Source organism: Cebidichthys violaceus, unplaced genomic scaffold, assembly GCF_023349555.1.
Source record: "Cebidichthys violaceus isolate CVI_PGR_0920_01 unplaced genomic scaffold, fCebVio1.0.p SCAF_12, whole genome shotgun sequence".
Taxonomy (NCBI): Eukaryota; Metazoa; Chordata; class Actinopteri; order Perciformes; family Stichaeidae; genus Cebidichthys; species Cebidichthys violaceus.
The window spans coordinates 15305801-15327536 of record NW_027176285.1 but is presented as its reverse complement, the minus strand read 5'-3'; the positions used below and the strand labels follow the sequence as shown (position 1 = coordinate 15327536).

General features: G+C 44.7%; 3 protein-coding genes and 5 non-coding genes across 11 annotated transcripts; 2 read left to right on the top strand and 6 right to left on the bottom strand.

The window, feature by feature from the left end:
- The first annotated feature begins 15 nt into the window (after window positions 1-15).
- On the top strand, window positions 16-2626 carry surf1 (SURF1 cytochrome c oxidase assembly factor). The gene is made up of 9 exons (XM_068706658.1): window positions 16-155; window positions 275-341; window positions 810-937; window positions 1045-1127; window positions 1326-1517; window positions 1615-1687; window positions 1979-2141; window positions 2257-2338; window positions 2446-2626. The coding sequence occupies exons 1-9, from the start codon at window positions 93-95 to the stop codon at window positions 2510-2512; spliced, it is 918 nt and encodes a 305-aa protein (XP_068562759.1). The 5' UTR covers window positions 16-92; the 3' UTR covers window positions 2513-2626.
- A 510-nt stretch (window positions 2627-3136) lies between these two features.
- rpl7a (ribosomal protein L7a) lies at window positions 3137-6360 on the bottom strand. Its single transcript, XM_068706656.1, has 8 exons — window positions 6339-6360; window positions 5228-5348; window positions 4887-5036; window positions 4518-4658; window positions 4146-4225; window positions 3775-3905; window positions 3386-3455; window positions 3137-3273 (listed from the first exon to the last, which is right to left on the bottom strand). Exons 1-8 carry the CDS (start codon window positions 6339-6341, stop codon window positions 3169-3171), a joined length of 801 nt encoding a protein of 266 aa, XP_068562757.1. The 5' UTR covers window positions 6342-6360; the 3' UTR covers window positions 3137-3168.
- LOC137869428 (small nucleolar RNA SNORD36) lies at window positions 3640-3715 on the bottom strand. The gene has a single exon (XR_011102284.1). It is a non-coding gene; the product is annotated as a small nucleolar RNA SNORD36 (small nucleolar RNA).
- On the bottom strand, window positions 3993-4068 carry LOC137869427 (small nucleolar RNA SNORD36). The gene has a single exon (XR_011102283.1). It is a non-coding gene; the product is annotated as a small nucleolar RNA SNORD36 (small nucleolar RNA).
- On the bottom strand, window positions 4322-4389 carry LOC137869429 (small nucleolar RNA SNORD36). The gene has a single exon (XR_011102285.1). It is a non-coding gene; the product is annotated as a small nucleolar RNA SNORD36 (small nucleolar RNA).
- LOC137869421 (small nucleolar RNA SNORD24) lies at window positions 4764-4832 on the bottom strand. Its single transcript, XR_011102277.1, has one exon. It is a non-coding gene; the product is annotated as a small nucleolar RNA SNORD24 (small nucleolar RNA).
- Window positions 5106-5179, bottom strand: LOC137869430 (small nucleolar RNA SNORD24). Its single transcript, XR_011102286.1, has one exon. It is a non-coding gene; the product is annotated as a small nucleolar RNA SNORD24 (small nucleolar RNA).
- Window positions 6361-7702: 1342 nt separating the features above from the next.
- On the top strand, window positions 7703-20828 carry usp20 (ubiquitin specific peptidase 20). 4 transcript variants are annotated; one of them, XM_068706654.1, is made up of 24 exons: window positions 7703-8506; window positions 8685-8738; window positions 9122-9184; window positions 9345-9485; window positions 9578-9680; window positions 9972-10041; window positions 10153-10266; window positions 10400-10499; window positions 11670-12183; window positions 12267-12416; window positions 12596-12708; window positions 12980-13152; window positions 14349-14443; window positions 14534-14567; window positions 14678-14723; window positions 14833-15013; window positions 15113-15239; window positions 15362-15531; window positions 15945-16026; window positions 16171-16279; window positions 16378-16480; window positions 16569-16637; window positions 16739-16917; window positions 20278-20828. In XM_068706654.1, the coding sequence occupies exons 1-23, from the start codon at window positions 8429-8431 to the stop codon at window positions 16894-16896; spliced, it is 2847 nt and encodes a 948-aa protein (XP_068562755.1). In that variant the 5' UTR covers window positions 7703-8428; the 3' UTR covers window positions 16897-16917; window positions 20278-20828. The 4 variants fall into 4 exon arrangements, with proteins under 4 accessions (XP_068562755.1, XP_068562754.1, XP_068562756.1 ...); XM_068706653.1 differs by having other exon boundaries at window positions 17283-20828; XM_068706655.1 differs by lacking the exon at window positions 20278-20828 and having other exon boundaries at window positions 10400-10478; window positions 16739-17276.
- Window positions 20829-21736: the final 908 nt, after the last annotated feature.

Below are 21736 nucleotides of genomic sequence, written 5' to 3'. Positions count from 1 at the left end.
AGTAACAGCAAAAGAGGTCCCCCCTCCTGAGAAGTTATGTATCTTTTATGACGGTTGTCTCATCCGTGTTTTTTCTGATGTTTTGACCGAACATGGCTTCTTTAAAGTTAGTGCTGGCTTATTCCACCAGGGTGCTAAAGACGCTCAAGCAAAAGGTGAGTTACGTGTTTCATATCTGCGTCTTTTTATGACATAATTCGTTTCATTTGAGTCACGTGAATGTCACTTTGTCAGTGGTTGTCAGATTGCTGAGCTGCTTTTTCTGTCATTGCAGTCGCATGTCGTCTACATCAAGAGGACCCTGGTCCTGCCCAGACTGCCGCTCTTCAAACGTGCAGAAGGTAACTGCTAATAAACATCACTATGACACGTTGAACTTTTTTTGTTTTTCACCACTCAAAAAATGTATAAAAAGCAAACAATCCGTAGCAATTCATAATACTATGAAGAAACAAATATCCAGGAATGTTGATTTAGACAAATAAGAGTTCATTATGAGTTACAAAGAGATTCAGCTTTAAATTCCTTTAAGAAAGTCAGAAAATGTGCATCTATGTTGATGGTATTTGACTAAAAATATGATAGGATTTTCAAGGTAAAATTGTCTTCAGATTTGTGCAGATTATGGGAAATAAATAGCAGCAATAGCTTGTATATACAGTATGTTATATACCTGTAACACACCTCTGTCATGTGATGCTGAACTGACTAACACTTCTGGATAATCTTACATGTCTCTTCATCCACACGTTTCTGTGCGACACGCCCAACGACTTCACTTCCTGTCTTGTGTGTTTGTGAATTCCCAGGTAAGTTCATCACCTTTGGGCGACAGTCCAGCTCCACGGCAGCCGAGGCGGAAAAGGCAGAAGACTCGTTCTTCAAATGGTTCCTGCTGCTCATCCCCGTCACCACCTTTGGCCTCGGTACTTGGCAGGTACAGCATCTTTACTTTGTGTTTTCACATTCAAATAATGATAATAACAATGCTGATGGTTGGTTCTTGATGGACGGACTCAAGATACATTTTGTTTTCTCGTGAAGATGAAACGGCGCGAGTGGAAATTGCAGCTGATCAATGAGCTGTCGAGACTCACTACTGCAGAACCCATTCCTCTTCCTCTCGAGTGAGTACCTGTGAGATACGTTTCTTATTATTCTCATGCACTAAATGCAGCTTTGCAAATATGCAAGTTGCTTTATAATAAATCCAGTGGCGCGGCTGAATATCAGGTCCACATATTGCAAAAAAAATGTAAAAAATACCCTTTACAATTAACGTACGTAATGCAGGATTTAAAATGTCCTTGTCCCCCTGGTGTTAGTCCCAATGAGCTGAAGAGCCTGGAGTACAGGAGGGTGAAGGTGCGCGGACAGTACGACCACTCGCAGGAGCTGTACATTCTGCCACGCTCACCGGTCGACCCGGAGAAGGAGGCCCGGGAGGCGGGCAGGCTGGCTTCAAGCGGAGAGACCGGCGCAAATGTCATCACCCCGTTCCGCTGCACTGACCTCGGGTAGGACAACAGATACATGTAGTTAAAAATACTCACTGAAACACACGTCATCTCTTACATCCAACACCCACTGATGGCCGCTACCTTTCACCTGCAGCATCACAATCCTGGTGAACAGAGGATACGTCCCGAGGAAGAAGATCAGACCGGAGACCAGGGTGAAGGGACAGGTGGGTTCTTCAGAGGACGCGACACGTCACGGCCTCTTTGTTCAGACGACTCCACCGGGTTAACATCGTCCAACTCACGATGGAACGTACACAAAATGAAATATAGAAGTCCTCTGTAAACAGACCTAAACCTGTAAACTTCATCATCCTTCCAGACAATCTTTTTGTGGACACAAAGACATTTGATTACCTTCATTGTATCTGATTTTACAGAACTCATCTAATGGTATCAGTCCTTCCCTGCAGCCTATTCAGACTCATCTAACAAAATGTACTGACGCCTCTGTCCAGGTGGAGGGCGAGGTGGAGCTCGTCGGAGTCGTTCGGCTGACCGAGATCCGCAAACCCTTCGTGCCGAACAACGACGTGGAGAGGAACCGCTGGCACTACCGGGACCTGGAGGCCATGGGCAGCGTCACCGGAGCCGAGCCCGTCTTCATTGACGCAGACTTTGGTAAGTTCTCGTGAACTACAAAGTCCACCATGCTCTTTGACTCATCATATCCATGTATTAACAAAGAGGTTAGTTATGGCGCACGAGTAAGTTAAAAGTGTCTTGCATCACGCAGCGAGCACTACTCCTGGTGGACCAATAGGCGGACAGACCAGAGTCACCCTGAGGAACGAACACATGCAGTATGTGGTGACATGGTAAGTAGATTAAACACGGTGTCTAAAGCAGCCTTTGTGCCGTTACACTGAAAACAACTCAATGTCCTGTAACTTGTTTACTGATTTAAGTCCTCGTTCCTCTGAAGGTACGGCTTGTGTGCAGCAACCTCCTACATGTGGTACGCCAAGTTCATCAAGAAGATTAAATTGTGATGCGATGAAGAGTGAGCTTGTTGTATTACATGTTCTTTGTCTGAAATATTGCTGGTAATAGTTGTGGATTGTTCTACTGAAACATGTTTGAGAGAATAAATGTATGTAACTTCATTCTTCTGTTTTTTTTTTTACAAAATGCGTCGACAACTACCGGTCCATGAACTGATGGGACACTTAAGATACGACTTCTAAAATCTAATAAATGTTCTGCAGATCTGTGCTTCCTATTAACAGGAAACTACTGACATCCTGTACACCGATGGTCTTTATGAGCTCGAGGCCTCATTCAGTCTACACTCAGAAAGTTTATCAGCCCAAAATTGTATCTGTAGAAAAATAGGGACAAAGTGAACTGCCATAGCCTCGCTTAGTAAAATGTGACACCATGCACTCAACCATTTCTTAATTGTTTATGTGTTGGGGCCTTTAGTGCCATGGAACCACTTACACCCCACAACATTAAAGATCTGCTACATATTATTTTCTATCCCCCAAATGCAGGAAGAAAACTGCATTGATTAAACTGGATGGACAAATTCAAACACACCAGACATTAATGTTGTAGGTTATCTTTCAAAATACAGTACTTTTTAGTTATGATCAAACAAAAACACAAGTCTCTTTTAGGACATACATTTTTTATTCCAAACACTTTAACCAAGCTTGGTTGCCAGTTCCTTGGCCTTTGCCTTCTCCAGCTTCGTGATGCGGGCCGTGGATTTGGGGCCCATGATACCACCTCCCCAGTGACGACGGATCTGGAAAACAAATAAAAAAAGAAGATTAAAATGGTGCACTTTGTTCTTTTATATTATATTAACATTTTACTAACGTGGAGGCAATTTGCAGTCGCCTCAAATGAACGCTCACCTCCTCATATCTGTCATTGTAGTTGGTCTTGATGGCTTCCACAAGCTTGGCAAGTGCACCTTTATCCTCACTAGGAGAGAAGGCGGCCATTTAATACCGTGGCCAACAATACGATGGAGCAACAGTGAATCATTGACTCAATGATCCGGTCTACTTCAGATCAATGCATTTACAGGCGTTGGTTTCAAAGAGAGCAGATCTTCAGTCAATGTTCACAATAAATGTGGTAGAACACGTACTCTTGGTTTGCGGTCTCTGCTCAGGGTTAAAAAGCTCATAAGTTTGATCTACACAGCGGATTCAGTCGAAGAAATTCAAACATCATTGCTAGAGACCGCTTTCTATATTCGCAAAAACACAACCCAGCTCAGTTCGGGGGTCATACTTACGGGTTCGTCTGTGTGAAGGCAACTGAAGTGCACGTCTTTCTGTGCACCAGTCGGCCCAGCCTAGCCTTGCCCTTGACGATGCAGTACGGGACGCCCATCTTGCGGCACAAAGCTGGCAGGAAGACGACGAGCTAGAGAAGCACGGGAGAAAAATATTAATATTTAATATGAACAAATTAGCTTCAAAGAAAACGATGAATCAGATTTATTCTGCGGTCTCTGCTCAGGGTTAAAAAGCTCATAAGTTTGATCCACACAGGTGATTCAGGTGAAGAAATTCATACATCATTGCTAGAGACCGCTTCATGTACTTTCACTTTGTCAATACAGTAAGTTCCACCGCTACCAAAATAAAGCACGACAATCTTTACCTCAATTGGATCCACATCGTGGGCAATGATGACCAGCTGGGCTTTCTTGCTCTCCACCAGAGAGGTGACTGTGTTCACACCTGCAGAGAAGTGGGAAAGGGGATTAAAATAAATAAATCACCGTCTACCCACAAAACAAAAACACACGGTCCTGAAAACATCTTGTTATTTTGGCCAATGCTCAGGGTTAAAAAGCTCAAAAGCATCAGGATTCAGGTGAAGAAATTCGAAGTCATCACAGCATTAAGGCCAAGTTAGAGACGGGTCACACGATTAACGTCGGACGTTCAAACCCAGCCACACTTACAGGGCTTCCCAAGCTACACACAAATGTTACCCATCGACTCTGTTCTGTTCTTCAGTGAAGCTCACCTGCACGGAGGACAGGGGGCCTCTTGGTGGGAGTGTCTCCCTTTCCAGCTGCCTTCTGCTCAGCGCGGGCCAGCAGCCTCTGCTTCTTCTCCTGCTTGGTCTCTGGCCGGTACTTGTGGGCCAGCTTGAACAGCTGTGTGGCTGAGGAGAGCATACAAATATGAATACAACCACCCAACAGTGGCTTCATGCATTGTTCATACTACAGCATGACAAGTGGACTAATATATATATAAATGAAGATGTAGCATCAGTGATCTTGGTGGATGTCAGCACAGCTGTTCAGTTAGCAAATATTCTTTCACATCATCTGCAACGTCATCGCGGCACTATTGAGGACCCAACAGAACTAAAGCGGTCCTCACTCACCGGTCTGGCGGTCCAGAGCCTGGGTGAACTGGTTGATTGCAGGGGGAACCTTCAGCCGCTTGTAGAGGATGGAGCGTTGCCTCTGCAGGCGGATGTAACGAGGCCATTTCACGAAGCGTGTCAAATCACGCTTGGGCTGAATATCCTGGCCTGTGGGGAAAATAGAACAAATTAGTATCTCGTACCAAACTTAAGACGTCTTGATTTTCGCATCATAAGTGCATCAGCGATCTTGGTGATTGAAGTTGTCATCAATGTTGTTAAGATAGCAAATATTCGTAACATCATCTGCACCGTTACAATCTAACGTTCTCCCCAAAAGTCCAGCCGAGGATGCTCACCGATGCCGTAGTTCTTTGGCCTCTTCTCGAACAGGGGGTTGACTACTTTCTTGGCCTCATGTTTCCTGGCCACAGAAGGGGCCGGTGCCACCTTCTTCCCCTTAGCCTTCTTTCCCTTAGGCTGTCAAGAAAACAATGTTGGGAAGCATTAATAAAAAAGGTACAGATACACAAACCACTTTAAAAACAAGAAGGTTTGAAACCTGATAAACATGTATCTACATCCATGACTAAACATATCTTAAATGTGTTGCCCAAGTAAGCTACAGAACAAGTTAACATCTAAATTTAACACGACTACTGGCACTGCTCAAACCAGCATGCATGGGCTTTAGCATCCATTGCTCAGCATGGAAGCTGGCCTTGTCCAACACACACATTACATTCAGCCCACCCACGATTATTTTACACCAGCACAGAGTTTGAAGACCAGTAGTTGAAGCTAACACGCAATCAAGCTCCAAAGCAATACATTGCATAGAGCTAGACTACTCCATGTAGCATGCTACACTGTTAGCATGCTACACAGACTCAGGACCAATGCCGCTAGCTTGACTGCTAACGTTACTACTGACGGGTTATACGTTAAAAAAAAAAAGTTGATATTCGCCGATTATACAAATATCAAGCTGACCACGTCATTAACAACGTGGCTTTGAGGAATAGAAGCCAACAGCACGTCACCATCTTAGCAGGAAGAAGCGGTGCTCGGGCCTATCAACTCCATTGGGTTTAACGCCCGGATACACACTCGTATTCCTCTACATTACAAGTAACGTTTAACTTCAATTTAACACAAACTCAAATTAAATGAAAAAAAATGCAGAATAACAGAGCCAGCGCTCCTGAAATCAAGCGTGTGCACCGAGGTTAGCTTTAGCTTCTGACGGAGAGACACGGTGCAAATCGTACCGGTAACACAATGCTCAACTTCACCAAGTTTTACCCCCAAAAACAAACACATCGACGCGAAATATCGACACTATAGATACCGACAGGCTTCATATAAGTTATAAATAAATGTTAAAGTGGAAAAAGCCGCATACATCAAGGGATGCAGACAGATACAACGGATATAATTATCCCCCAGAAGGATCGGCTATGTACCCACCATGTCGGTTCAGGCTGAAAGGAAGACCGAGGGATTCTGGGTAACCTAAGTACCGCGAGGCTTTGCGCCGTGACGTAGCTTCTTATCCACCGACCTAGTACCCGGTCTAGTACCTCAGTGGTGGAAGTACATTTACACAAGTACTGTATCATTTCGAGGTACTTGTACTTTGTACAGAATTTTCCATCTTACCTCTACATCTCAGAGGGAAATTATGTACTTTTAATTTATGACGTATCTTCAATTACTTTAGATATTTAAATAAACATAACATGTAATCAACTTATAATGGATATATTTGTATAGATTAAATACCTAGCAGTATATAAAGTAATTCAAACTAGCCCCATCTTTATCAGCTGCAACATTAAAGTGATGAACACATGAATAATCCAATAATATTATACTGAAATGGGCCATTCTGTATAATGAGTACTTTAAGTATATTTTGATGCTAATACTTCTGTACTTTCACTTACTTGAGTACTTATTACACCACTGTGGTAGCATATAATTAGTTGTGTATGCACTATGTGTAATATTTGATAATAATATAATAGCCTAATTCAAATGTTATGGTAAATATATGTCTATTTGTCTTGCGTATCTTATACACAATTACTTGATTTTAATTATCCATTTTTGTTAAGCCTTCTGACTTATTAAGTGATCTTAATAAGAAGATGGTATAGGACAATTTTCGCTTTAATGTGTATAATATATCTGATTGTAATTTCATAATAACTATGTTTGTTTACATTTTGTAATCCTCTGCAAAGCACCAAACACCTGCATATTATTTTGGAGTAACTGGAAACCGGATCTCGGCTTTAAGAAGTTGTGTTAACAATACAATACTATTGTCAACACATTTTCCATAGTATAGTGATTTATTTTTTATATTAAATATTACATTCTTGTTATTTCAAATGTAGTAAGTAGTTGGCGAAAAATGTGTTTGTAAATCAATGTTAAGGTCAGCGGAGCTTGTTTGTGAAAAATTGCTAACTTTACAGTTAATCTTACACTTTTGCAATCACATTTTAGCAGCCATTTAACAGCCATTGATGTGAAAAAAGAACGGAGATGACGTGACTCTCATTAAACGGCTCTGGTTCTGAGCGTAACATCGATAACTTCAAAAACCTTCTTTCGTTAATCACAAAATGTCAATCTATCCTGTAAGAACTGCTACTCTAAATTAAATTTCCCCGCGAGTCATGATGTATGTGAATATACAACTGCCCCATTCTCTGACATAGTCGTTTTGTGCTACGCTCAACTGTTCTTCCCACAGTGGGAATGGGGGCCAATTTAAACGACGTACAATTTTACGTCACTTCCGTAAACAGGGATCTTTAGCGTCTAGCTATTTAATTGGTTTCTACTTGTTAAGTTACACGTATCAGGTACACGACAAAGATACGTGAGATAAAAACAACGAAAGAGGGTTTTTATTTTTATTTTTTAATTGCGCGTTGCTGTAGTCTGGGTTTGTCAGGTTGACGTCTCCGCGTTGCCTCCTCCTCATCCTCTTCCTCCTCCAGCCCTGCGTCGTGCCGTGCCGGGGCCGTGCTGTGAATGTGAGGGGGGTGGGAGGCGAGTTGTTTGGGGATGGTGGGCTGGGGTATCGCGTCTCTCGGCTCGGCTCCTGGACATCCTGTTAGCATACTGTCGCCCGCCCGCATCCAGTATGGATTGTTGCCAAGAACAATGGGAAAATAGCGATTATCGTCGTGGCAACTTCTTACGTTGGTGAATAAGTGGGATTCATAACTGCTGTTGTCATCGCTGCAGTGAGATTTTTTTTCTTCTGAGCTTCTCTTGGTAAACACAAGGCCTGTCAGTTGTTCGGTTCCACGGGTTTACGTGTGAAAAGATGATCTAGACACGACAATAGACTTCTCACTCATGCGTCTGTTATCGGCCAGAGGCGAGGCGCGTGTGGCTTCTATAGGTGCACATCGCGTGCTTGTGTTGAGATGTTAAAGCTAGCTTTAGCTACAACAGCTTGGCATCTGTGTCGCTACAGTTTCGTTCCACTGCCATGTCAAACTAGCAGACGTCCCCCCCGATGAGAGTGAGCAGCTATGGCCGAACAAGACGTTTGTCCTCATCTGGATTCCATCGGAGAGGTGACCAAGGAGGACCTGCTCCAGAAATCCAAGGTGGGTTTTCATTCATTTACTGGAAAAAATGTCAAAAGATGTCCAGTCTTGTACTGTGTGTGTGCCATGGCCTACACGTCCCTTACATGTTGTTGTAGCAGCCTTGCACCACTGTAATAATAACCACACGAGTTAGTGCGGTTTTGTTCTGATCCTTTCTGTTCAATTCATGCTGCAGGGAACTTGCCAGTCCTGTGGAGCGGGGGGCCCAAACCTGTGGGCCTGTCTGCAGGTAGAGTCTCTTAAAATCAGTTTTTAAATGTTTTGAATCTTTGTCCTTTACAAGGGACATTGCTGCTTTAGCTTGTGCACCTCATCACTTAATTAAATGATGACTCCTGCAAGAGCAACTACCTCTGCAAGGCGGCCAGGTGACTGCTAAATAATACATGATGTGAGGCATATAGTATTATAAATGCAGCAGCACTTAAACTCAGGAAGGCAAGCAAGTACACAATACAGCAGTTGCAGATTTGATACTCTGACATTTTATAGTCTTGCATGAAATTAATTTAGATTTAAGCCGATTCAAAACAGATGCTTTGATGTAGTGTCTTTGCGAGACAGAAGAGAGACATTCAGAAGCCCGTCTAATACAGTGTCTCTGCTCCGCAGAGCGACTGCCCATATGTTGGTTGTGGAGAGTCCTTCTCCGATCACAGCACGCTGCATGCACAGGTAAAAACAAACTCTCTCTCTCTCTCACTCACTCTCACTCTCTCCCACACCCACACACAACATACCTGTCCCTTTACCTCCTTGGTCTACGGCTACAAGAGAGAACGTTCCAGACGGACCCCCCCCCGGACTGATTTGCGAGTGTTTTCCCTTTTTTTAGGCCGAGAAGCACAACCTGACCGTGAACCTGACGACGTTCAGGATCTGGTGTTATGTGTGTGAGCGGGAGGTGTTTTTGGAGCACAGGCCCGCTCTGCTGCCGGTCCCTGCCGTTCCCCACCACTGTAAAGCCGCGGAGCAGGTACGACTCTGCCTCCCACTCTGTGTCTGCAGCGCGACCTGTTCCTTACTCGCCTTCTTATTTATAGCATCTATTCATCTTTTTTTTCCTAGGAAGCGCCTCCTCAGCCAGCAGGTCACCCACTGAAAGCAGTACCGATTGCTGTGGCAGAAGAAGAAGGTTCAGAGTCCGAGGAGGATGAGCTTAAACCCAGAGGTACAACAAGTCTGCTGCTGTCAAACACGTCCTCTCCTAAACAACAGAGCACATGGATGTCTCTAATGTGTTGTGGTTGAGTTATTAAATCAAACAAAACATGGTTTTAAGAACCATGCTATTGGATCATAGCTGCCATCTTTAATAGATATAACTGCCTTGGCCCGTTTCATTTTAATCCAGACTAGCATTGATAATTAACCTGTGGTGGTGACCTGTTCTGTTATATTGCCTTTGTATTCTCTGGCAGTTCAAAATAACAGCATGACTCTTGTTTTTTCTTGTTTGAAGGCTTGACAGGAATGAAAAATATCGGGAACTCCTGCTACATGAATGCGGCTCTTCAAGCCCTGTCTAACTGGTGAGGTCACTTCCTCTCCTTACGTCTGACCCGTTAGCTTCTACGTCTGTTAATTCATTTTCCTTCAGTCGCGTTGACGTCATTTGCTTCCCCCTCCCCTTTCCCCACCAGTCCTCCTCTCACTCAGTTCTTCCTGGACTGCAGCGGGTTGGTCCGCACCGACAAGAAGCCCGCCCTCTGCAAGAGCTACCAGAAACTCGTCTCAGAACTCTGGCATAAAAAACGGTAATAAAAAAAAAAACGTGACGTAGAATGACTTGAGACAAAAGTGACGGAATGCAGCAAATACGAGACTTTTCTGTACTAATGAATCATTCTCAGTATGTTGAACTAACTGTCATGGCGGCTACCCTCCCAGGCCCAGCTATGTCGTGCCTACCAGTCTGTCTCACGGCATCAAACTAGTAAACCCCATGTTTCGTGGTTACGCTCAGCAGGTAGGGGCAAGCAGCCAGCAGGTAACTACACCTGGCATCACTCAACAGCTTGACACGGTGTTGTTCTTTGTCTGTAAAGCCCTGTGTATATTCTTCACACATTCCCTAAAAATGACTTGTATTTTTGCGATTAACAATTACATTTGTCATTAATAACCAAAACGCTTGGTTTGAGTTTAGTTGTACTTCAGATTTTTGGGGGATTTTTCTCACACCCTCAGGACCAGACAAAGTCATAAGTGCTTTAATAACTATGTAGAAAACAGTGGAGAGGAGAGATATAATCACATTTTGTAATTATACAATTATAAAATCTCAAATTGAATTAACGACAATGTGTTCTTACGTTAGTCCAGCCAAACCTCTTAGAGAGGCTTAACAGTGTACTCCTTAAAAGAATAGTTTGACATTTTGGGACGTGTGCTTTGTGACTTTCATGCACAGAAGCAGTTAGCTTAGCTTAGCTTAGCTTGAAGACTGGAAGCAGGGGGACCCAGCTAGCGACGACCTGCTAAACTAAGATGGCGTCTCCTGGCTGCAGTCTTATGTTGTGCACACAGACATGGGAATGGTATGAATCTCCTCTAACGCTCGACAGCAAAGCAAACGAGTGTATTTTCCAAAATGTCAAGCTGTTCCTTTTTCATTTTAGAGGGACTACGTGATCCAATAGACATCCAGCACTTTGGCCAAGATAAAATATCTCAACATACCATCAAACTGCATCCAGAAACGTTAAAAAAACAAAAACAAGCATCTGTGACCTTTGTCTGCCTCTGTGGGAGAAAGAAAATGTGAAATACACAAACGACTCAAATCAAACCCATATCTGATTCTTTGTGAGACGATGAATCATCCATGTAATCCAGTTTAGGAATGTTTTCATGTTTGATTCAGGCTCAGTGCATGTTTGATTGTGTGATTCTGTTGGTTGGGGATTGTCATAGAAAAGCCTCTGAGATATTAATGAGTTTGTGGGTATGATAATGTTCTCCTTGTACCACTTCTGACCAATATACAAAATGCCTCTCTGTTGCAAACAACACACACGTCATTACTCACACACTCATCTTTCCATTTTCCTGTTTTTTGAACTAGTCATTTTCTCTGCAAAGCTCCTGTCTGTGTGTATGTAGCCTCACTCATGCGTCCTCCGTTTTGAGTGAACGCGGCGTGCGTTTCTCGCTCCAGGACACCCAGGAGTTCCTGCGCTGTCTGATGGACCAGCTGCACGAAGAGCTGAAGGAGCCCCTGACGGAGTGCAGCATGAGCAGGGAGGGAAGTGACGGCGAGGAGATAAGAGACGGGGAGCGCTCGCCGTCCGAGGACGAATTCCTGTCCTGCGACTCGGGCTCCAGCAGTGACCGTGGGGAGGGAGGGGCGGCGGGCGACGGCGAGCTGCTCCTGCAGGATGTGTGCGACGGGGTCAGGTCGCCGGCAGCAGGGACGGCGGGCGTCGGTACCGGCGGGGTGATCTCGGAGAAGGAGAGGCTCAAGGAGAGGAGGGTGTCTGGCTCGCCCCTCCATGGGGGCTCGCAAGAGATGGACGAGGACGCCGATGTGGATACGGCAGCGGAGGACGGGCTTCCTGAGAGGGGAGAGGAAGAGGAGTTAACGCCGACCGCCAACCCTGAGGTCCAAAGCCAGGAGAACAACCAGTTATCTGATACTGGGCAAGGGCAAGACCACAGCAGCAGCCCCTCAGGTAGGCCAGCAGGGTCAAGAAAGTCTCATTTGCCTCTAAAACTGTCAATACTGCGCGTCCGACATGCTTTCTTCTTCTTCTAGTGCCAGACAATGAAGCGTCAATGAACCAGCCCCAGTCCACTCCCTGCAGTCCTGTGCGAACCATTCAGGAGCTGCATCCCAAACTGTCCTCCAGTCCACCTCGCTCCAGCCCCCTCCGCTCCGCCGGACCCCTGTACTCCTTCAAAAAAGGTAAGGAAACGCATCCCAGAGTTCAATAGACTCCTGCGGACCCTACCGACTCCTGGGGAGCCATTAGAATGCAGGGAATTTTTGGTGTCAATGAAGCAGACGGTGGTAGTCAAGTCAAACAACATCAACGGTGTTCAGCTGCTCCTCTGACATCCTCCTCTCCCTCGTCAATCTTTCAGCTCAGCTGCAGCTCAGCGCCAGGAAGAAGAAACAGTGTCTCTACCGCAGCGTGATCTCGGACATCTTCGATGGCTCCATCCTCAGTCTGGTCCAGTGTTTGACCTGCGACCGGGTGAGCTGTGCTTCATTTGACCACCAGGGGGAGCTCCATGTTTAGTCAGAAAGGGATCGTTTAGGCGAACGTGTTGTCCTGTTATATCGAGTCGTGTCAGTATCTGTTGTGATTTAGAATGAACAACAAAAAAAAGCGAAAATCTTTCATAAGGTGAGATTATTTGGTTCGTCTGTCATTTGTATAATTCAATCTGAAAACACTGTTGTGTTTAGATAAGCGTCCATTAGAGGCATGCTGTGTAAACCACGTCTCTCTGCATGTGCGACAGGTCTCTACTACAGTGGAAACCTTCCAAGACTTGTCCCTCCCTATTCCCGGGAAGGAGGACTTGGCCAAGCTCCACTCATCCATACATCAGAACCTTCCGGTCAAGACGGGCTTGAATCCCGACATTTATGGCTCGCAGGGCTGGATCTCCTTCCTCATGGACTCCATACGCCGGTCAGTGGACCACGATTAGCCTTCGGAGGAAAGGGAGAAGTCAGCGTGAAGCGTTTCAGATGCAGCTTGAGATTAGCTTAACAGGTTATGACTTATTGAGGGAGTTCCTTACAGAGAAAGAAGGCAAGTGGAATCCCACTCGACTACTCATTTTGTTTTGAAACTCTAAATCAAGCACAACGAGGCTTCAAAGAGAAGCGCTGGCTCCAGTGAAGTGTCTTCACAGTAAATGCCGCCCTGTGCGGTTTTTTGGTTTCCACAGAAGCAGTCAACAAGTAATTGGCTCGCACACCCTTACTTACTTCACCACAGACGATGCAGGTACCTAGGGGCCTGCAGGTATCAAGAGGGGTTTCGTTAGATCCGTCGAGGCCATGTTTTGCGTCCTTGTTTTTGTTTGCTGCGCTTCCTTTACTTGCGTTGTGAGGTGGGTCGGCACAACGCATGCTAGTCACGAGACGTGGAAAGACACCGACCACTTTCTCTTAAATGCATAGAGTGACGATCAGCCCCTCCGTTGTGTTGGGTGTTTGTTTCCTGCACCGTGACCTGATGAAGGCCTCTGGTTCTGTCCTGACAACACACAATTCCTTCAGGGCAAAAGTTTGTGTTTTTACGCCTCAAACCTGATGAAAATGTGTGTGTGTGTGTGTGTGTGTGTGTGTGTGTGTGTGTGTGTGTGTGTGTGTGTGTGTGTGTGTGTGTGTGTGTGTGTGTGTGTGTGTGTGTTTCATGCTGTGGGAGGGACTCTTGAGGACTTCTGGCAGCGAGTCCAGGACTGATGGGTGGGAGGAGGTTATGTGGACCGAGGAGGGCTCTGATCCAGTCCTCCCAGGACAAGATCTGAGTGCTGAGCCACCAGATGAGCCAACAGGACACACAGCTGTAGCGGTGTTGTTGTTTTTTTTAAAACGTGTGGTTATTGTCTATGTCAGCGTTTCCTGAGATGTTCTGATAATTGCTACGTACTGATAGAGGGTTTGATGCCAATCGTTTGAAATCACTTCCTTTGCCACGTGCATCTGCACATGCCAGGACCACGTGACCCGGGTTTATCATCTCACAAACTGAGACGTTATGATCACCTTCCAGCAGTCACCGGCATCATGACGGCGCCGGTGACCGTTGTTTCTTCTTGTCAGCGTGATCTCTGTGAGACTGTGTGGCTGTAACCATTGTGTCTCTTTGTGAACCAGGTTCGTGGTCTCATGTATCCCCACTTGGTTCTGGGGGCCCATGGTGACGCTGGAGGACTGCCTCGCCGCCTTCTTCGCTGCAGATGAACTCAAAGGTAAACGACGCTCCACCGTGCTATTCCACTTTAACTCTCTAGCTTTTAAATTGTGTAGATCGCATTCATTTTTATTTTATTTTTCCACAGGGGACAACATGTACAGCTGTGAGAGATGTAAAAAGTGAGTATGTCTAATAAATCCAGATTGAGACATGCATTAGAACTGAAACATGTGAATTTTAAGGACATTTTTCCATTTACTTTTTTTACACAGTATTTTGTTTTCTACAGGTTGAGAAATGGTGTCAAATATTGCAAAGTACTTAGACTTCCGGAGGTACACGTCTTTTTATTTTTTTGTATTATCTGATCTCCGTCTTGCTGCAGATAACAAGTTTAGTCTCGCTTGCGGTTGTCTTCACGAAGTGTTCATTCGTTTTGCGTAGATCCTGTGCATTCACCTGAAGCGCTTCCGGCACGAGGTCATGTATTCGTTCAAGATCAGCAGTCACGTGTCCTTCCCGCTGGAGGGCCTCGACATGCGGCCCTTCCTGGCCAAAGACAGCCCGTCCCAAGTCACCACCTACGACCTGCTGTCGGTCATATGTCACCACGGCACTGCAGGAAGTACGACACAACACGATTGACGCATTTCAGAGAATCGCTGAATCGGTTCAAACACATCTAATCTACTTCATCACGTCGCTTTCTTCTCTGGCGCTGCAGGTGGGCACTACATCGCTTACTGTCAGAACGTGATCAATGGCCAGTGGTACGAGTTCGATGACCAGTATGTCACGGAGGTCCATGAGACGGTGGTGCAGAACGCAGAGGCCTATGTGTTGTTCTATAGGTAAGCTTCTTAAAAAAGGCACCTGTAATGTCATAATAAACATTCAAAAATCCAAAAATCTATCCAACTCAAACGTTAACGACGGTACTTTTTTTTTTTTTTCCTCCTCTGGACTCGTGCAGGAAGAGCAGCGAGGAGTCGGTGAGAGAGCGGCAGAAGGTCGTGGCTCTGGCCAACATGAAGGAGCCCAGCCTGCTGCAGTTCTACATCTCCAGAGAATGGCTGAACAAGTTCAACACCTTCGCCGAACCGGGACCCATCAGCAACCACACGTTTCTTTGTCAGCACGGAGGTGTGCGGTCGAACCTAAATGACGTCTAATGAGGGCATCAAAGCAGCTTACGATTAATCAGATTCTGCTGATTTGCATAACAGGAAATCCGGTGTTTTTTTAATTAGCGGTTAAATGATGGAAGGCAGATTTTTGACGAGGTTCTCTGGCCTCCCGATACATTTCAGCTCTTTAGACAAATCACTAGTGTTCTCGTTAAAACGGGATGTTTTCTTATTTTTACGATAGTCGGCTAGTTTACTCCTCTCAATTGGAAAAAGATGTCTTGAAATGCTTTCGTGAGTTACAGGCCGTCATTGTCCAAAGCGGACCGCGGGGATGAGGGTGGGGGTTTTATTGTTGGGATTTCTTTCTGGTCTCTGGTCTAGGCCTGGGAAAAAAAAAAAAAGTCATAGATGTTTATCTCTGTACAGGGATCCCGCCTAACAAATACCACTACATAGACGACCTGGTTGTGATCGTTCCCCAGAACGTGTGGGAGTACCTTTACAACAGGTAAATATGCAACGTCAATTGTGTGTGACGAACCCACAGAGAACTGAAGTTCCCCTCAGCTCCACGATGTTCATCGTTTGAGTCAATCTGTCGCTAGATCTTTCTAGAGCCTTTCGTACTGAACGTCGGCGTTTCTGTCCTCAGTTTTGGAGGCGGCCCCGCAGTGAACCACCTGTACATGTGCGCCATCTGCCAGGTGGAGATCGAAGCCCTGGCTAAACGCAGGAAAACAGAAATAGACACCTTCATCAAGGTAAAAACGCCCGCCTCCTGCTTTACCCGCGCGTAAAAAGACGTTGTCTCCGCGCTCGCTGTTGGACGTTGAATGAGCGGGTTTCTCTTTGTCCGCAGCTGAACAAAGAGTTTCAGGCCGAAGAGGCTCCGACGGTGATCCTGTGCATCAGCATGCAGTGGTTCAGAGAGTGGGAGAGCTTCGTGAAGGGCAAAGACAACGGTAGGAGCCTGCAGGAAGACACACGCGGTTAGCGAGTTAAACTTCATCTTTCTGTCTCTACAAAATATTTCTTACTTTGTTTTCTCAGAGCCACCCGGTCCCATCGACAACAGCAAAATCTGCGTTATGAAAGGAGGGCACATCCAGCTCAAGCAAGGTGAACCTCAGCACTGCTTGTAAAACAGGTGGAAGTGAGAAAAAACAACAACCAAGGAGTCAAGAAAGCATCTTTTTGTCTTTGTGCGTCGCTCCCCTCAGGTGCGGACTACGGTCAGATCTCGGAGGAGACGTGGCAGAACCTGTTGGGTATTTATGGCGGAGGCCCCGAGATCGCAGTGAGACAGACCGTGGCACCGGCTGACCTGGACAGCCTTCACGGAGAAAGGAAGATCGAGGCAGAAACCAGAGCACTTTGAGGAAAAAAGAGAGAGAGAGAGGTTAGAATGTATACTTATTGGAAAACACTGTAAAAAAATAAATAAAATAAAAATACAATATTCCCTCCGTAAGAGCTCACATTCCCGCGCACAGACTTGTATTCAATCACACGTTTGAATATACTTTTGGGCCAACGTGTAGCTCTTTACTGGAAGCCGTGGTCGTGGAGCTGCTCCACCCACTTCTCTTACGTCACACCGCATGAGCTCATAGATTCCTGCTGGTCAGCAGAGCGTTGAGATAGTCGCACACATGTGGCCAACAATAATACATCCAGCGGATAAACAGCTGTAAACCCAGGCCAGTTTGAGCTGCAGGCCCACAAGCGGTCCATTTGTTCTCAACATGTTTTCCCCATTTACAGGTCTTCTGATTCCCCCCCCCCCCCCCCCCCATTTTCCACTCCTTGCCCTCGCAGGAAGCTGAGGAATTTGCACCTTGGTGAAGAAGCCTCGTCGTGAGCACTTTGTAAATGTAGCAAGGCACTATTCCGAAGCCGCGTCGCAAGAGGGTGAAGCGGTACTTAAATATCACGTAGTTTATTTATTGAATAACTCTGATCCTTACTGTTACGGTGTAAACAAAATAAAGCGCTGTGTCACGTCTCTGGAGCTGTTCTTGGTAGCCGTGGTGTTTCAGTGACTAACCGTGGATCGGGGACGGAGCCGCTGTGACGTTTGGTTCAGAAGCTTTTCTTCTGCTGCTGCCCAACAGTCTGTTGTTCTGCCTGTTTACATGTCACATAGCAACACGCTCAGACATCGAGTGAGAGATAAATCACACTCTTGCACCTACAACCTTAAATACACAGTGTAACCGAGCCCTCGGGAATGCAAGTATGTTTGGTTAAGCCAGTGAAATGATCAAGATTTAGGAACTTTTGGGAAAACTCCACAGCTGGTTTGTGTCAAACCACAAAACATGCATGCGTCCCAAAAGACCACTTGCTTTTGGAAAAAGCTTCAAAATGCACAAGAGTGCGACTCAAACGCACAACAACGTCTTCTCTGGGTTTAAAATGAAGGACCTGTTGAGTCGCTCCTGTTCAGCACCATCTATAAGATGATAAACAGATACATGGTGATCATTGTAAACGGAGTAAAGAAACAGCAACTCTCTGAAAAGACAAACTAATTGAAGCTAAAGGGTAACTTCAGTCATTGTCAACCTGGACCCTGCTTTCCCAGCTTTTTGTGTCCGATTGACTAACGGGACAATCGTCTCTGGAACCGGTCCAGCATTGAGTGAGAGCGCTGCAGACGGCAGCCGCTCACGGGCTATAATTAAATCTGATTGGTGCAAGCTGGCGCCATCATTAACGTCCTCTAAAAGTGTCTTATCTTTGCCTGCCCCCCCCCCCCCCGACAGGCTCCGACTGCTGTTAAGAGCGTCTGGAAAGAGTCTCGTCCTAAAATCTCGCGAGTTGCTGGAAGACAAAAAGGTAGAAACGTGAGTGAGGAGAGCGTGGCTTGGTGATATATAAGAGAGTTTCAGTGTTGAATATTTTATGAATATTTAGATGAGTTCGATAAATGTGGAGGTCTTGGAAAGAGAGATTTGGTCAAACTGACCGAATGAAGTAAAACGTAAAGACACTTTTTATTATTTCTCTGAAGGGTCCTCTCCATAATGTTCTCAGAATATGGGAGATTAAGGTCAAGGTGGAAGAATACTAAAGTTTCCCTTTGAGTAAGAAGACAGAAGTACACATCTGGTGCAATAGCAGCGTATCTTGTGCAACAAAACATTGGAACCGGCTTTCCAGATAATATCTTACACAGCAAGTTTGTAGTTGTTCCGCAACGTTAACGGTCTCAAGTACCTCATTTGAGTTTTTTAGAAGTGAATCCAAAGTGAATCCAAAAAGAGCATTAGTGCAGTACCTGTTTAAACCAAGAGAGGGCAGTATTCTCACCATGCAACCATTTAGAAAGACATAATCTGACTAAATCACAAATAATTAACACAACATGCACACATGCAGACAACAGCGTAGGTCATTTATGACTATTTCACTGATCGAGTATATTTTCCTGTTTCCCGTATAATATCTTAGTTGTGTGTTATGTTTCATCAGAGAGATGAAGCTGAGCCCTGTGGGATGTCACACAATGAGCTATTTGTTTGTAAAAATATCTGCAAATTGCCTTTTTTTTTTGTTAAAAATGCATTTTAAAATTGTATGTAAAAAGAAAAATATTCATCTTCGCTAATTGAGACATATGTTATTGTGCTGTAAGTTTCGACACATTAATCATAACTGGTGAATCATAACTTCCTTTGACCTAAAACCACTCCAACGGCTCCACATATCAAACTCTGGCTTCCGTCTGAAGCAGCCAATATGCAGTTGATCAGAGCTTTTTCTAAAATTGTTTACTTTAATTAAGTTTTCACCTGAAATATCAACATCATATATTGTTGTGTAGATTTGACCTTTACGGCACAATAAATGAAGATTTAAGTGAAGGGGTAAAGCGTAGCTCAATAAACCACATCCTCCTCCATCTCTTTTAAGATTAGTCACATGCTTGCCTTTTTTTTTTCCTTTTTCTTTTTTAACTGTACAGTTCTGCAATATCTGCCTCCACATTTAAGCAATTAAAGCCCAGCATTGAGATTGAGAAACACAAGATGACAAGAATGTCAAGTGTAACTGTAATAAATACCAGTTTAGAAAGCCAAACAATATATTTGATATTGTTCTGTTAAATGTATGTATTACTAGTTATGTCTAAATTTAAATTAAGGTAGTAATTATGCTTATTAGACATGCATTGAAAACCCTCCAGATGTCAGAGATCCACTTTGTATAAATGCTTCACGTACCGGTCTGAACGGCCTCAAGACGCGTTAGAGTGACAGCATCTCAACGCCTGTTTGTGAATGGAAACGAAGAAAGAATTACTTTCAAGTAACAAATTTAAATATGACAGAAATGAAATCTAGTTCCCCTGCCCTCTCGGATGGAAACACTGAATACATGGAGATCATCAAAACCTAAATCTGCGTTTGAGGCTCAGACAGCCGTCCTGAATATCCTGCGACCAAAACCATCGAACACTAAATAAAGAAAAAAAAAAAATCAGCCGTCCTTTAACGCTATTCATTTCAATTGAAATGTTCCCGCTCTTACACATCTAACATCAACTCTGACTGTTGTTTTTTTTGACTCCAGACTGTAGTAATCCACGTCTCCCGGTTTTATATGTCGCTGTGTCCAAAAGAGCAGCTCACCAGTTTTTAATGGTTCGAGAACACAGAAATGTCTTTTAAGAAAACAATCTTTATCTACCAGAGAGGACACTGGTAATATGGAGATGTGTGTGTGTGTGTATATGTTTTCCATCACCAAACAGACTCTGGACCGCCGTCGAACACGGAGCGGCGTGAACATCTGGCCGTAGAGACTCAAGGCCGCGCGGCTTATTATATTGCGGCGTTAAGAAACGTTGGAGTGGTAATTACTTTATCATCCCCACCCATGAGTTTGTTTGCTTGTGTTACGGCACGTTCTGTAGCTATGCGTGTGAGATTTCCATTTCACAAGACAAAACACACACACACACACACACACACACACACACACACACACACACACACACACACACACACACACACACACACACACACACACACACACACACACACACACACACACACACACACACAGCATTACAAGCATTGCTGTGGTTTATCGTGACAGCCTGGAAGCAGCACAACAGGATTTCGCTGACTCATGTGTTCCCCAAATTTGACAGCTGTGTGGCTGTTGTGGGTATGATAATGGCAATGCTTTGATGAAATGGGACTTCGGTGGTTGACCTCAATTCAATGTCTTAATGTCTGTAATACTGGTGTAATTACTCCTGACGGTTAAATGATTAAAATGCCGCGCTCTTTGATTTGAGGTGTGTTTTTATTTGCTGTGACATAAAATATGAGGACAGCTGGCAGGGAACATGGAAAAAACAGGATAAATATTGTGAAACCACGCTGACAATTGTCTCTAAGAGGAACTCCAATGGACTTTTGATGCCTCGCTTCTCAACCTGTGAAAACCGATGTACGTCATCTTTTTGGTGTCACTCGAAGGAGCCTCAAGAGAAAATAACCCCGGTGATGTCATCGTGACATCTTTAGGGTTAACTCGGCTGAGAGAGGAGACGCCAGGAGACAGTTAGCTTAGCATAAAGACTGGAAACAGGGGGAAACGGCTAGCCTGGTTCTGTTCAAAAAGGTACGAAAAAATCCGCCTACCAGCACCTCTAAAGCTCACTAATTAACAAATTATATGAAATTTTTTTAAAACTTCAGAACAACAACTTGACAGCTGTTGCGACCTGCATCCAGTAGTTATGCTAAGCTAACAGGCTGCTGACTCCAGCTACATATTGAGCATGCAGACATGAGGGAACTTCCCCAAAATGATCTCACTTGAGAAGAAGTGGGCGTTACCTTTACCACGAGGCTCGCTCGCTCGCTCTCTCTCTCTCTCTCTCTCTCTCTCTCTCTCTCTCTCTCTCTCTCTCTCTCTCTCTCTCTCTCTCTCTCTCTCTCTCTCTCTCTCTCTCTCTCTCTCTCTCTCTCTCTCTCTCTCTCTCTCTCTCTCTCTCTCTCTCTCTCTCTCTCTCTCTCTCTCTCTCTCTCTCTCAAAGATGCTGCATGGATTCCATTATAGGGAATCACAGCACATCCCGTCTGCAACGATTTTAACAAATCGTTTAAAAATCGGCAGAAACTTTCAAAGATATAGATAAATAAAAATGTCCAGGTAAATCTGAATATGCATATTTAAATGTATACTGTTTCCCTGTA